The sequence below is a fragment of the Leptonychotes weddellii genome, chromosome 7, assembly GCF_054177405.1.
Source record: "Leptonychotes weddellii isolate Sample4059 chromosome 7, ASM5417740v2, whole genome shotgun sequence".
NCBI lineage: Eukaryota > Metazoa > Chordata > Mammalia > Carnivora > Phocidae > Leptonychotes > Leptonychotes weddellii.
Window position 1 is genome coordinate 86,059,759 of NC_138375.1, and position 16,333 is coordinate 86,076,091.

The 16,333-nt window shown below is 37.6% G+C and overlaps 1 protein-coding gene across 5 annotated transcripts in view; it reads right to left on the reverse strand.

The window, feature by feature from the left end:
* The window catches only part of MSH3 (mutS homolog 3), a 183,871-nt gene that overhangs the window by 131,929 nt on the left and 35,609 nt on the right, over positions 1 to 16,333 (reverse strand). For all 5 annotated transcript variants that reach the window (XM_081826656.1, XM_081826657.1, XM_081826655.1 and 2 more), the window contains 2 exons: positions 3,668 to 3,780; positions 695 to 809 (listed from right to left, as the gene is read on the reverse strand). In XM_081826656.1, coding sequence (XP_081682782.1) covers positions 695 to 809; positions 3,668 to 3,780 — 228 coding nt within the window. The remainder of the gene's footprint in view (positions 1 to 694; positions 810 to 3,667; positions 3,781 to 16,333) is intronic.

The following is a 16,333-nucleotide window of genomic DNA, read 5'->3' on the forward strand; positions in this document are numbered from 1 at the left end:
TAATTCTTCACAGAGCCAAAGCTGGTGAAGGTGAAATACAGAAAGGCAAGAAAATTCTCCCACTACCTTTTATTATTCCACTGGTTTTTAAACTAATTTTCCTAGAATAGCAATTGCGAGTTTTAAATCTCCACAAAGTTCATCACTCTTTTAAAAGTGGCTGGCTCAGATGGTTAAGCGGCCAACTCTTGATTTGGGCTCAGGACATAATCTCAGGGTCCTGGGATCAAGCCCCACATCATGCTCAGAGGGAGTCTGCTTGAGGATTCACCATTCTCTCTCTCCTCCCTCTGCCCCTCCCCACTGCTTGTGCTCTGAAATAAATAAATCTTAAAAAAACAAAAAAGACTATTCTATCATTAGTAGGTGAACTTATCTGAATACAGTACTTACCAAATTCAATTTAAGAATTGCTTTTATAGACTGAATTATGGAGAGAATGAAGTACACTCTAAGGCTAGATGTATTATATTCAGTCATATGGTTTAATATTGACACAGAGTAGAAAACAGAAGATGACTTTTTGTCCGCCAATAATGAAAGAAAAAGGCAGTAATGTCAAATTTCTCAGATGCTCTTATTTCTAAATGAATGCATGTGAACTTTAAGCCAAAAGAAAAACAGGATATTTTTTTAAAGGGAATGTTTTTAATATAACTCTACCCCTTTTTTTTATTTTTGAGAAATCACTTACTTGGGCTTGGAAAGCACCTTTTCCAAGTTAAATTCTTTGAGGTATCTTATTATGGCAGCCAAAGAGCAAATCACAGCCTTCTCCAAGTTAATGATGCCAGAAAAACTTTGAGAAGCTAAAAAACAGAATATATAGTTTCATTAAAGTTATTGCTCACCATTATTAAAAACAAACTTTAACTGAAATTTAGTTTATGATTATTGAAATAATAATTTAGACAATACCTCCTAAAATTGCCTTTTGGAAAAATGTAGAAGATTACAAGTACCTAGGTCATGGAAAAATGGGGATTTTCTGATGGTGAAATAAACCTTTTTTAGAGAGCAACTTTTTCTTTTTTTTTTTTTTAATTTTTATTTATTTATTTATTTGACAGAGACAGCTAAAGCAGGAACACAAGCAGGGGTAGTGGGAGAGGGAGAAGCAGGCCTCCCGCTGAGCAGGGAGCCCAATGCGGGGCTCGATCCCAGGACCCTGGGATATTAACCTGAGCCAAAGGCAGACACTTAACAACTGAGCCACCCAGGCGCCCCAGAGAGCAACTTTTTCAAAATATAAAATGCCCATCCCCTTTGATCCAGAAATACTCTAAAATGCATGTCAAAGATGTGTGTACAAGGAAGTGAGCTAAAAGATCTTTTGTAATAGTAAAATCTACAGACAACCTAACCGAACATCAGGAGCGTAACAGCTCAATAAATTTTGGTAAGTCCAGATTATTATGCATCTACTAACAACAATGCCTTACAGCTATCTGTACAACTATCCATAATATACTGCTGAGTGAGGGTGAAAAAAAAGTTGTACAATCATTCTTATCTCTCAGCAGGAAGATTGCTTACCATCTGGTCTCCCAGCTTCATCCCTGTGCCCTACAGGGTATTCTCAACACAGCAGCCAAAAGAATCCTTTTAAAAATGTACATCAGACCATTAGACTACTTTGCTTATAAAAACCCTCTAACACCCACAACTCACTGAGAGAAGCGGCTCAAGCCCTGACAGGGGTCTGTAAGGCCCCACAACCTGCCTTCCACCTTCCCGAACTCACCTCCTCAGATTCTCTCCCTTACTTTGTCCTAGCACCCAGGCTCCTTTTATTCCTTAAACCTACCAGGCACTTAGATATGTTGTACTTCTGGCGTCTCTGCCTAAAACACTGTTCCTTCACCTGGGTGTATGGCTTTACCCCTACACTCCTTCAGGCTTCATTCAAACCTTTGCTCACGTGCCACGTTCTCTGGGAGGCCTTACTTCACCACCCTATTCAAAAGTGCTCCCTCTTCCCTGCCTTATTTTCTTCATAATACTTACCACTTTCAAACACACTAACTTATTTTATTGTATATATCTTCCCCTTAGAATGTGAACTCCAGAAGAGCAGGAATTTTTGTCTTTTTTTATCCCTTATTGTATGTGTGATGCCTTGCATAATAGGCAGCCAATAAAAATTAGTTGAAAGAATAAATCCAAGGTATATGAAATATACAGAATTATATATGTATACTTATATGTATGGATTTGTACCTATAAAAATTCTTAAAGATTTGGGGGGAGGGACTTTTTTTCTTTATGTACATCTATGTTTGGACCTTGTTTTGCAACAGTCATTTATTACTTTCAGAAATAAAAAAATTATAAAATATTCTCTCCACATCAGTAATACCAAGTACATTAATTTCTATTGCAGTTTTTTATCCATTAGGCCACTGGGGCTTCACTCTATTGCAGTTTTTTATAAAACCAAGGTGTGAAGATAGAGCTAACAAAACTCTTCCCCCTTCTGAGAATTTCACCTTTAACTTTCTAGCTCTGTTCCCCAGGAAACCTGATGAAAATGAAGCACATTGTTATGAGGTAACATTGTATATGGTAAGAATGACCTGAAACCAGTAAATTGCATCTGGACTAAGAAGAATTATAAACCCCTGACTGTAGAAATGTTGGCCTTCTCTGAGTACAGGGACCCTGAAGTTGGCATGGCATGAAGCTTCTAGGCCTGGGTAGGCCCTGACGAGTATCTCCTGTCTTTGCAGCTGAACTGTCACTTGGCATGGGGTAGGGATGGGGGGGAAGGGGTTTGCACAACAACTTAAGCTCTCAATGGCTCTATGGGGCGACAAACCCTGTGAAGGACTACTCCCACTAACAGGAACAAGTGCTGCCTACTGGCAAGCTGGTTTCCTATCCCATACGCTTCTAAGTGAATGTGACGTCAGAAGAGGCTTATGGTAGTTGTCTTTACTTGAGCATAAGACAACAATCCCTTGGTGATACCACAGACTGTGTCAGAATGGGTTACCCTCTCAGACACTGAATTCAATTTGACACCATGAGATTAAGAGTTGGGGAGAGAAATGCTAACAAGACATTGGTGCCTGTGGGGGAGCCAAGGGAAGACTGATTTATCTACGGTCTAATGGTGAAAGCCTTATAGCATGTGGTAAGATATAAAAATGAACCTTAACAGAATAAGCTGGACTAGAAGGAAGTAGGGGTATAGACCAAGTAAAGCACTGATACCTGGCTGACAACATGCAGATTAGACAAATAATGGTTACTTAACATAGTAATATTCTGTCATTAATGTTCTGGTATTTAAATTGTGGCAATCAATCTAACGAAATACTAGCCTTTATCAGGAGATTTATCTCAATACTCTATAAAATGGCAAGGAAAATAATGGGCCATTTTTCTAAGAGAAGCAAAAAGAAGGTTGGCCAGTATCTCCTTACAGTCCAATGAATATGTCAAAAACATCAAGTTACTAAATGGTCATAGCTACAAAGGAAGAAGCTGTAGGGGTGTTTTTGATGAGTGCAAGAAAAGTGAACTCTTGCTTCTATTTCTGCCAATTATTTATTGATAACTGCCTAGTTTTTTCATTAAATTGGAAGTCAAACTTGCACCTTTATCCAAATCTCAACTCAGTTAAATTGGAGGACATTGAGGCTAACACATATGAAATATTTACCTTGGACGTCAAGTGCATCTTTTGCATAAAACTCCGTAACTGCCTGGAAAGCATGGCTGTATTCAAAGTACATGTCATCCATCCTTTCTACTCGAATTCTGTCATCCTGCACACTGAAAGAAAAAAACGAAAATTTCAAAGATAATTATTCACAATCTTGAACTATCTATATTTAGGCCTTGGCCTGACCAAAAAAAGAAATTCATTCTTTATTCTCCCCCAAGTTGAAAAAAAAGAGAGAAAGATCTAAAGTTTCCCTGTCAAAAGGCCCCATTTCATAAAATATAATTACAATTTTTACCACTGGTACTTTATATCAAGTAGTACACTGTGATTATCAAGAACTCACTGAAACTAAGGTCAATTACTTTGATAAATATAAAAGGGAGAAAACTGGAAAAGCATCATTTTAATTTAATTGCATCATTTGTTTAAATACTCTACCAATAAAATACATCTTTCTCTGAAATGGCATCTTTTTGCTAAGTCCACTTCTACCACAGTCCCCATTCAAAACTAGTAAATTGCCCCAGGTCAACTCTCACTCTCTCTTTAAAGCAGTTCTATAGTCTCTTTAAAATTGCATGCGTGAGTGAGGGAGTGAGTGTGTGTGTGTGTGTGTGTGTGTGATTATGTAAGTACATAAACAAAACCATATCATCCATGCTGGGTAGTATGTTTTCTCTCTTATTTTCTGTTTCGCTTGGCTTCCCATTCCCCCAGCCCCCTCTCCTTCACTATCACCTCACTCCCAACCCATGTTAACAGCCCAGAATGAATCCTTATTTTTTTTCATGTTCATATGTTCATGCACAAGCACATATCATATACATACATACTCATACATGTCCTTGTTTTATAGAAATGGGATGACTTCATACAAACTTTTCTGCATCTTATTTTCTTCATAAGCAGTAACTCTTGGAAATTCCTCCACATAAAGTGATCTATCTACAACTAACTTTTTAATGGCTGAAAAAAGTTCATAGTATGTAAAAGCCATAATTTATTCAACCATTTCTTTATTATTGGATATTCACTTGATGTTAACATCTGTCACGTGTTGCTATAGAACATTTTTATCTAAAAAAATAGTAAAACATTACATTAAATAAGTAATAAACTGCACACATCCCTCCTCAGTCACATTCATCTTTCTACCAACACTATCTCTAATTTCGTGTGTATTACTATATATGTTTTTATACTCTGCAACATACTTTAATGCCTTTATACAACATGTTGCTTTATTTCATGCTTTATTTTTTTTTAAAGATTTTATTTATTTATTTGACAGAGAGAGACACAGCCAGAGAGGGAGTACAAGCAGGGGGAGTGGGAGAGGGAGAAGCAGGCTTCCCATCGAGCAGGGAGCCTGATGCGGGGCTCAATCCCAGGATCCTGGGACCATGACCTGAGCCGAAGGCAGACACTTAACGACTGAGCCACCCAGGTGCCCCTATCTCATGCTTTAAATTTTATGTAAGTGGTACTTTATTACACCTATCCTCCTATAACTTGCTTTTACACTCAGTATTGTAAGATTTATACATGAAGACAGATAAACTTCTCTTAATTTTCAAGAACTGCTAAGTATTCCATTACTTCTTATATTTTCTGGTGAATTTTTTAAGATTTGCTTTTCAAATTAAACTCACCTGAATTTATTTTGGGGGATGGTATGAAGTTAGAAATACAGTTAGATATTCCATATGATTAACAATTAAAGATCAAAGTACCAATTAGAGAACATTCCATCTTTTCCTACCACTTCATAATGCTGCCTCCAATGCATATCATGTTTCTATATGTGTGTGACCCTTTACTGGCTTCTCTATTCTGTTCCACTGATCTTTTTGTGTATCTTTGTAACAGGACTACAGTATCTTAATGTCCATGGTTTGGTATCAGTATCTGTAGCCGGGACCCTAGACCTTGCTTTTCAAGACTGTCTTAACTACTCATGGGCCTTTGACTTTCTTTATAAATTTTAGATTCATCTTGTCAAGTTAATAAAAACCTAATATTATTAGGATTTTGACTGGATATACAATGAATTAATTTAGAGAAAAATATCTTAATAAATCAAGATATCCTACTGTTTCTGTCCTTTATATGTAACAATAACATTCTTTAATTTTTTCCATGTTTTATATTCTTTGGTTGTGCTCACTCTTAGATATATTACAGATTAATACTACTGTGAAGGGAAACGTATTTACTAGAGGGTTATCATGGTGTACAGAACCTATCGATTTTTACAGGTAGCAACCATACTGAACACCCTAATTTCTTGTGTTGTATTGTCTATGTATGCATTAATATCACCTGGGGAAAAAAAGGTATTTTTATCTCTCCCTTACAATTTCTATTCTTTTCTTTTTCCTATCTCATTACACTACTGGCTAAGACCTTCGGGATGTGTTGAACAAAGGTAATGTTAATAAGCATCCTCTGTCTTCTTACTGACAATAATAGGGAGACTTCTAAAGTTTCACTCTTGAGTACGAGTCTTGCTATAGGTTTTGGAATAAATGACTTATTGGCCTAAGGTTTGGTAAGTTTCCCAGTTTGGGGGGAAAAAAATCTTTAGTCATGAAGGATTATTAAACCTTAACCTAGTGTTCTTTCTACATGTGTGAAAATAATCACATGGCTTATATCTCACTTAATTTCTTAATATATTATTCATATTTTCTGATGCTGAATAATCCTTGCATTCCTGGGATAGAACATACTTGTCATGATGTTCTGTGTTGCTTAAATAAAGTTATAAACTCAACTTCGTAGTGTTTTGTTTTGTTTTGTTTCCCCAGAAAATCTGCACCAGCATACCTAGCTCCAAAGGCTTTTTCTGTTCTACTACAAGACTAGGCAAGCATAAGCTGATTCAGGAAGAAATCTAAGAGGGAGGATTTTCTCCCATCTGTAGTGCTGAAGAAGGATTTTTTCACCTTAATCCACCAGAGAGTATCAGACTATTACAAATCTCTTATCAATTTTTATCTTCCCGTAGACTCCCTTAATACCTGGATTTTTAGAAGCCTGTAGCAAAGTATTATTTAGCAACTCAAAAAGCAGTGAATGACCTTACATGAGCTCCACAGTGATTTTGTACAAATTCCTAGAATGAACCCAAGAGGCAGCTGGTTACTCAATTACTGTTCTAATTAACGTTTTGTTTGATAAGCAGATAAGGATTTAGAAACCCATTAAATTTTATAAAAATGGACTTGTCAGTTATCCTTGAGACTTCCGTGAAAGCATTACGAGACTGTTAAACTTATCGTTCCGCAATCTGTATATTGAACATCTTCATGCAAACATTTTTTCCACAAACTGGTTGGAGTTATAAAATCTGTGTTTTGCCAAATTTCTTAATTGAAGAAAGTCATGGTAGATTAAATCACTATCTTTGAAACAAATGTCTACTTGAAACACTGTGTACATAATGAGTAATATCCAACCAGAATTTTGTCAAACTAGATTTTAGCAAAATTTCTACATTAGGCACAGAACTGTCAACCTTGATTTCCTCGAACTACAGTCCTGGAATACCTGCATCAGAATCACCAGCAACACACAGTAAAAGCATAGATCCCACAGGAATGTGTTAAATCTGAATTCACAGGAAGTTAGGGGAGAAAGGGTATTTTCATCTTCAACAGAGTTTTCAGAATGATTCACGGGCAAACTGCAAACTGAAAACAGCAGTCTACAGGAAAGATATGGCAGTCACTGCAGGACTAGAGTACAAAGAGGAGATAGAAATCTTCTCCAACAGTAGTCTACGTTTCAGCTGCTCTGTTAGAGGTGGACGGTTAAGTGCCTTTCCACCAAAAAAATTTAGGAAGTCAACTATGGTCATGTAACTGACCTGAGTCTAAAAAATTATGAAAACACCCTCCCTTTTCCACCCTCTACAAAGGCTGTTTGTGGCCTGGGCCGAGGCCTCCTGAACAGAAAGGAGGCTGAACAGAGGCTATGCTCCTCCCTGGGCCCAGGGTGGTGACTCCCCTTCTGTGCTGGATGGGAGGACTATGGTCAAAATAGGAGTCTCAGTCATTGCAAGGTGTATGTGAAGCTGGACTGTTTTAAATTAAGACTTCTGATTTAAAAAAAATTCTTTTCATATGTAACATGCCTTTCTGTTGCCAAATATATTGTTTTGGAAAAACTAAATGGTGATAAAACTCTCAACAAGTATGGAACCCATACTAAAATAAAGGAATTTCAGACCCAAAAATACCTTTTAATGTCAACTTGAACATAAAACTGCCGACTCTCTGGTGTTGAGTAACAGACCACCTACAAAGATCTTGATCTAATGTTCAATTGTGACCAAACAAATGTCAGCTTGCCAATTTTATGATCTATGCTAACTTTAGAAACTATCATTTTCATAGACAAAAAGAGCCTTGTAAAAGGCTGACAATCTGCTATAGGAAAACTCACAAAGCCTCTTCTGACAGCGTTCTTACTGATGATAAAAATACTGATTGAGTTCCAAGCTTCCTGGCTGAGTGATTAATTCTCTCCTCTGAGGATAGAATCCAATAGAGATCCAGAATGAATAAAACAGGCCATGTAATAGAGTTACAATGTCTCTATATTAGAATTAGTATGAGATTCATTAATTTTATCAACACGTATAGTAAGGAACTTTAGGAAGACAACGAGCATTATGTGAAATTAAAATTATGAAGACAACCATTATCTGACAAATATCAGAATAACTAGCCACAAAAACAGCAAGGAAAAAGGCCAGGGTAAAGATTCTTCATAAGATATAAAAACAGAATAAAATGATATGGACAGACTAATATCAAATATATCTGCCCAAACAACAAATGTAAATGGGGTAAACTTACTTATTAAAAGAGAGCTGATCTCAGATTGGATTACAGAGGGGGAAAAACCTCTGTGCTACAAACAGGAGTAAAATTTACAATAAAGTAGGGCGCCTGGGTGGCTCAGATGGTTAAGCGTCTGCCTTCGGCTCAGGTCATGATCCCAGGGTCCTGGGATCGAGTCCCGCATCGGGCTCCCTGCTCCTTGGGAGCCTGCTTCTCTCTCTCTCTCTCTGTCTCTCATGAATAAATAAATAAAATCTTAAAAAAAAAAAAAATTTACAATAAAGTAATTCAGAAAGGTTAAAAATAAAAGGATAGCTGAAAAAAGAACTTGTCTAGATGGATATACTAGTCAAATGTAAATTAAAAAAAAGCACTGAACAAGATTTTATATCAGGCAAGACAGAATTCAGGACAAAAAGCATTAAAGAAGACAAAAAGAGGTGCTTCGTACTAATAAAAAGGATGAAAGTCTTTTCACTCCACATCCTTAAAACACATTTTTGAACCAATACACTACCTCTTCAAAAAATAAAATTGTTTATTAGGAAAGAGCAAGAGAAAGAGACAAATGGATTACAGGATTTCTGCAACAGCTGCCAGGAGATGTTCATCCATTTCCCTGGACTTGAACCTGGGAGTCTGGGAGTCCAGAGATCCAGTGGTTGGAGCCATCCTGCCACCTTGTGGAACGTGACAGGAAAGAGGAGAGACAAAGGAGAAGAGCTCCTAAATCCAGCCACGCCTGCTTCTAGCCTACCTTCAAGCTTTTCCCTTACAGGAGTAAGTATGTTCACATTCCACTTTAAAAAATTCAGTAAGAATTCACTACAAAATGAGGGATTTTCAAAATGAAAAAAGGAACCTTTTGCTGCCCAGAGAAGGAAGTAGACACAAGGACACAGCTTCTAAGAAAGCTGGCAACCTCTACCCAAATCCAACGGCCAACAGTGAACCGAGGCAAGGAAGACCTAAAGTTTGATTTTAGCTGGTAAGTCTGCTTTAGATAAGGCAGGGAGAGTATAAGTCAGAGATTTTGGAGACCAGAAGGACCCTCCTCCCAGTCCTCCCCACCAAGCACAGCTGATGAAAGCTTAGCCAAGTTGCCACTGGGGACTAAACACTACAAGCAGATTTAGGGCCCCTGCAGGATTGGAGAGAGTGGAGATAAAGAAACACACCAGGCCCCGCCATGGAGGACAGGCCTGTTGGGGAGTGAGGGAGGACTGAGAAGTTCCTCACTCCCTGCGCAAGCTCCTTGAGTTCCCAAGAGACCCAAGGCCCAGGAACTAATCAAGGCCAGTATGGAGGACGGCTGGGCCTTCAAAAGAAGAAAAGCGTGAAGAGGTTTTACTTTAATGTAAGAAGTCTGTACTGGGGAAATTCATGTCTTTTAAAACTTTCTCTAGCTTTTTCTAAACTTTTGGTTTTACTTTTTCTTCTTTTATAGTGATTGTTACTTTTTTTTTAAGATAAAGCTGCATCAAAAAGTCTCCAATTTGTCTTGGCAAACCTGACAGAAGAGCACTTCTCTCTGCATTGAGGTGAGGAAAAGGAAGAGGATTAGTGTACTCGAACTTGGGAAACCAAAGGGAAAGGGAAAACGTGAAGGGGGAGGGAACAGAGGCAGAAAAAGCCTAAAGGCCTCGAGAAGCCATTCATTTCTGCCCAGAGTCATGACTTCCCAGCTCTTCTCTGACCTTGGAAATCGTCTCTAAAGATGAATTCTCTTGAACATTTTAAAACCTCCATCCTTTCTTAAACTTTCACCTCATCACAATCATGGATCTTTTTACCACCCATCTCCACATACCATACCCCAGCCATTTGCGCACATTCCTATACAGAAGTGGGCCAAGACTCACCTCTTCTAAGATGCTTTCCCAGAAGAAGAACCACATGCTAGGAAGGGCCTGTGCTTTCTACCAGACACATGGGACTGCGGTTTGTGAAGTAATAGCTTTAGAAATAAAGCTACTTTGTTTGTTAGAAACTTTACTGCCAGAGATAGAGATACAAACTGTAATATGCATTATAAAGGAATGAAAATTTCATGAAATAGTAACCAAAATATGTCAACTATGCTATAAAACAGGACTCCTTTTTAAGTCCAGAAACAGGGGTGAAGGAAGGGAATGGTTGCTTCCTCGCGTGCTTTTCCTGAGAGGCCACGTAACATAGTGGTTGAAAGCATGTGCTTCAGAGCCAGGAAGTCTGGACCAAATCCCAGCTCTACTACTTACCAGTGGTAGAACCCCAGACTTAACATCTCTCTGCCTCAGCTTCCTAATCTATAAAATCTGTATTAAAAGAACAGCAGCTCCCTCACAGGGTGTTTGTGAAGATTAAGTCAGTAAATACAAAGCCCTTAGTGTCTAAAACATATTGTTAGCTACTGCTACCATTATTACTACTATTACTGCTACTTAAGAACAAGAGAAAGGAGTAGTCATGTACTCAAAGGAAAAGGGATAAAAGGGAGAGAGCTTTAGAACAGATGTAATTGGGCAGGACAGGCACAAAGTAAAAAACATGTCAGCAGTAAGGGATATGCTCCGTAGCTACCAAGAGCACCTTTTTCATTCCAAGGGAACAGAGGTGAAGGAGGAAAAGCTCATGTGTGATTTCAGAAACCACTGCATGCCTCCCATACCATCTCACCCATTTCTGATGCTTGAGAGGTTTTTAAATAGACACAAAGCATTTCATTTCACAAGAAGAAAAAAGTTATTCAATGGTCATTTAAATGGCAGTCTTCAAAAACAAGAAAACAAAAAGGTGTAGAAAGTCTTACCTATACTCAGGTTATTTTTAAAAGTTAAACAAAAGAAGAATTAACAACAGAAGTTACTAAGCCCTAAAATTGATTACTTAAGACTGTACCAACTGTGCAATATTTATTGATGTGCTTTCCTGGATGTTCCACGAGCGCTTTAGCTTAATTTTTCTCACACACCACACAAACACATGTACATACACACAGTCATCTATTTTATATTCATCTCTAATTGGGTGTATTAGGGAGAAGGTGGCACAGTGGTTTTCTAGAGCTCCCATCCCACCTACTCTATGTTTCTAAAATGTAAGTAACTTTTGAGACCAAAAAACAAAACACCACACTTTTTAAAATGACATCCTAGAAAGTCAGTGTCTAAATCATCTACCCGAAGAACATAAAACTCTAGGTCACTTTTCAAAGTTAAATTCGAAATAAAGCCTTTGGCAGCAGCATAATTCAATGTGGACAGAACAGTCTCTTCAACTACTGACATGAAAACGACTGGGAACTACATGGAGAAAAAGGAACTCTAATCCCTATGCTCATGCTATGCCCAAAAATTAAATCAATATACTTAACAGAGCCAAAAGTAAAAGTTAAAACTATAAAACTTCTAGCAGAAAACATAAGAGAAAAATCTTCATGACCTTGAAATAGGCAAAGATTTCTTAGGTCACAAAAAGCACTAACCATAAAAGAAGAAATTGACAAATGTGACTTCCATCAGAAAAAAAAAAGCCTTCTGGGACACCTGCACCACAATGTTTATAGTAGTAATGTCCATAATATTAGCCAAACTATGGAAAGAGCCCAGATGTCCATCCACAGATGAATGGATAAAGAAGAGGTGGTATATATATTCTATGGAATAGTACTCCGCCATCAAAAAAAATATGGAATCTTGCCATTTGCAACAACATGGATGGAACTAGAGGGTATTATGCTAAGTGAAATAAGTCAAACAGAGAAAGACAATTATATGCTCTCACTCATGTGGAATTTAAGAAACAAAACAGAGGATCATAGGGAAAGAGAGGAAAAAATAAAACAAGACAAAATCAGGGAGGGAGACAAACCATAAGAGGCTCTTAAGCATAGGAAACAAACTGAGGGTTGCTGGAGTGGAGGGGGTTTGGGGGATGGAGTAACTGGGTGATGGACACTGGGGAGGGTATGTGTTGTAATGAGCACTGGCTATTATATAAGACTGATGAATCACTGACCTCTACCTCTGAAACCAATAATACATTATACGTTAATTAATTGACTTTAAATAAGAAGAAAATTCTAAAAAACCTTCTGTTTTTCTAAGGTCATCAAGAAAATTAAAAGGCAGACCACAGACTGGGAGAAAATATTCATAATACATATACCTAACAAAGGATTTTTATTCAGAATGCAGAAAGAATTCTAATTCTTATAGCTCAATCAGAAAAGCAACCCAATTTCTTTAAATGGGCAAAAGAAAAAGATATATGAATAGCCAGGAAGTACATGAAAACATTGGTCATCCAAAAAAAAAAAAAATTTAAACCAAAGTGAATAATCACTTCCCACTAACTATCATGGCTGAAATTTAAAAGACTGGCAATACCAGGAGTTGACAAAGACAGAACAACTACAACTCTCATTCCCTGTTAGTGAGAGTGTATAACTGGGAAACTACTTTGAAAAATAGTTTGGCTGTCTCTTATACAGTCAAGTACATATTTACCCATACAGCCCAGCAATTCCACTCCCCTAGGTATTTACCCAAAATAAAAACATATGTCCATAAAAAAAAATAGTACACAAATGTTCTCAGCAGCTTTACTGAAAATAGGCAAAACCCCAAACGTTCAGCGAGTGAATGGATGAACACATTTTGGTATACTCATACAAAGCAGTAATACTGAACAATTAAAAAAAAAAACCTACTGATACACAGCAACATAGGTGAATTTCATAGGCATTATGCTAAAAGAAGCTGAACATAAAAGTACATGATTCCATTGATGTTAAATTCTAAAACAGTCTAATCAGATCAGTATTCACTTAAGACTGGAAGGAGGAGATGGGAAGCAAATGACTGCAAAGAGATACAGGGAACTTTCTGGGAAGATGAAAATGCTCTGCATCTTTTTTTTTTTTTTAAAGATTTTATTTATTTATTTGTGTGAGAGAGAATGAGAGAGAGCACATGAGAGGGGGGAGGGTCAGAGGGAGAAGCAGACCCCCCGCCGAGCAGCGAGCCCGATGTGGGACTCGATCCCGGGACTCCAGGATCATGACCTGAGCCGAAGGCAGTCGCTTAACCAACTGAGCCATCCAGGCGCCCGGAAATGCTCTGCATCTTAATTGGGGGGTGTTTATACAGATATATATATTTGTCAAAATTGATTTGACTCATACCCTTAAAATGTATAAATTATATTGCATGTAAATTATAGTTGGTTAAAGTCGATTAAAAATAAAGCTTTTATAATTTACAACTGAATATATAATTTATAAATGAAATTTTTCTATTAAAAAAACTGAACAATTACACTAATAAATTTCTGTGCAAATGTGTTTTTTTTAAAGACTTATTTATTTATTTGAGAGAGAGAGAGAAATAGAGCGCATGAGCCTGGGGAGGGGCAGAGGGAGAGACTCTCAAGCAGATTCTGTGCTGAGCGCAGAGCCTGAGGTGAGGCTTCATCTCATGACCCTGAGATCATGACCTGAGCTGAAATCAAGAGTTTGACCAACTGAGCCACCTAGGTACCCCTCAAATACTTATTTCAAATACACTTCTGGAATAAGATTCCAGTACTTACTTAGCAAAAAACAATGGTGTGGAGAAGTACCTCATTTTGAAAGAAAAATATTTAACTTCAAAAAGTACATCCAAATTTACATGCTTTGAGATGATCATAGTTTAAATATTATCCACTATTTTGTATATAATCATCCTAACACAAGGTAGATTTTTAAAAAATAATTTATACTTCCTGTGCTTCAAAAAATATTTCTTCAATCACCAATATCACAAAATCATTACATGACATTATATTTGCCTTTGAGAAAAAGCAAAAACAAAAACAAAACAACAACAAAAAAACCCCTACTTTCCTCAGAACTCTATAGTCTTACATAATCCTGAAGATGACTATCAGCATTAAAACATTCTCAGATCAGTGGAAATTCATCTCATTTTTTCATGCATGATTAAAAGCATTTTCTCAGCAACAGACACAAAATCAAGACTATTTCACTCAGATCATATGCCTTTTGAGTTCACCAACAAGCTCGAGCCTGTCTCAGGCAACCTAAAATAACTAATCTTCCTAAACTAATGTTTTTCTCTATAAATACTAACTGATATTATGCCCAGAAAGAGCTGCTTCAAAAAAAAAATCAACAAATTAACTATCTGGAATTCATAATACAATGAATAAAAAATTATACACAAATAACACACAAGTTAACTGGCGTTTCCTTTTTCTTTCAAGTCAACAAATCTTCACTGTGTAAATATTACAGGAACTAACAGAGAAAAAGAAAAAAGAAGTTCCCTGCCCTGTGTTATGGGTTGAATTGTATCCCCTTAAAATCCAAATATGGAAGTCCTAACCGCCAGCACCTGAGAATGTGACCTTATTTGGAAATAAGGTCCCTACAGAGATAATCAAGTTAAAGTGAGGTCCACTGGGTGGGCCTTAGTTCAGTAGAACTAGTGTCCTTATAAAAAAGGGAAATTTGAACATAGAGACACACAGAGAAGGAAAGAATATAGAGACAGAGGAAGAAATTAACTGTCTATAAGCCAAGGAAAGAAGCCTGGAAGATCCTTCCCTCACAGCCCTTGGAAGGAACCAACACTGTTGACACCTTCATTTAGGACTTATGACCTCCAGAACTGTGAAACAATACATTTCTGTTTTTTAAACCACCCAGTCTGTGATACTTTGTTATGGCAGCCCTAGCAAACTAATTTACTGTAGTAAAAGGCTCAACACCTATTTAGAGAGGCTTATAAACAAATCACAGGAATACCAACTAGATTGAAAGACATGCTGTGGTGGTATCTGCCAATTTCAATAGTGTAAATATTCCCACCATGGCTGATTTTAAGCTACCAGTGTTTTAACAACCTGACAGAAAACTCCCAGAAATACAACAATCCATCCTCAAAACTACTACCAGCCAGCTTTAGCACAGACCAAAAATGCAGACATCAAGGGCACCTGGGTAGTTCAGTCGGTTAAGCATCTACCTTCGGCTCAGGTCATGATCCCAGGGTCCTGGAATTGAGCCCCATATCGGGCTCCCTGCTCAGCGGGGAGTCTGCTTCTCCCTCTCCTTCTGCCGCTCCTCCTGCTTATGTTCTCTCTCCCTCTCTCTATCAAATAAATAAATAAAATCTTTTAAAAAAAATGCAGGCATCAGTATTTAATATCCTTAGGCAATTCCAATTACAGCCAAGGTTAGACCCACAACTAAAAATTGTAGGGCAGCTTCATAAAAGTAGTAAGGCTGTTAGGATGCAGAAAATTTTAAGACAAATGTGGGAAAAACTCACTGCACAACCTAAGAAGAGCTTAAGAATAGTAGAAAAATAAACGATGAATGAAAAATAAGGCTAGGGGCGCCTGGGTGGCTCAGTCGTTAAGCGTCTGCCTTCGGCCCAGGTCATGATCCCAGGGTCCTGGGATCCAGCCCCGTATCAGGCTCCCTGCTCAGCGGGAAGCCTGCTTCTCCCTCTCCCACTCTCCCTGCTTGTGTTCCCTCTCTCGCTGTCTCTCTGTGTCAAATAAATAAATAAAATCTTTAAAAAAAAAAAAGAAAAATATGGCTAGTGTTTACTGAATACTATGTTTTAAGGACTGTTTTAAACCCATTACATGTATTAACTAACTTAATCCTCCCTACAACTTTATAAGATACCTGTATTATTATTCACCTGTTTTTGAATAATGAAATTGAGCCACAAAAATGTTAAGATCCACAGCTAAAAAGTGAGGAGGAAGCTAGGATTCAAATGCAGGGTGTCTGGTGCCAGACCACTGCTCT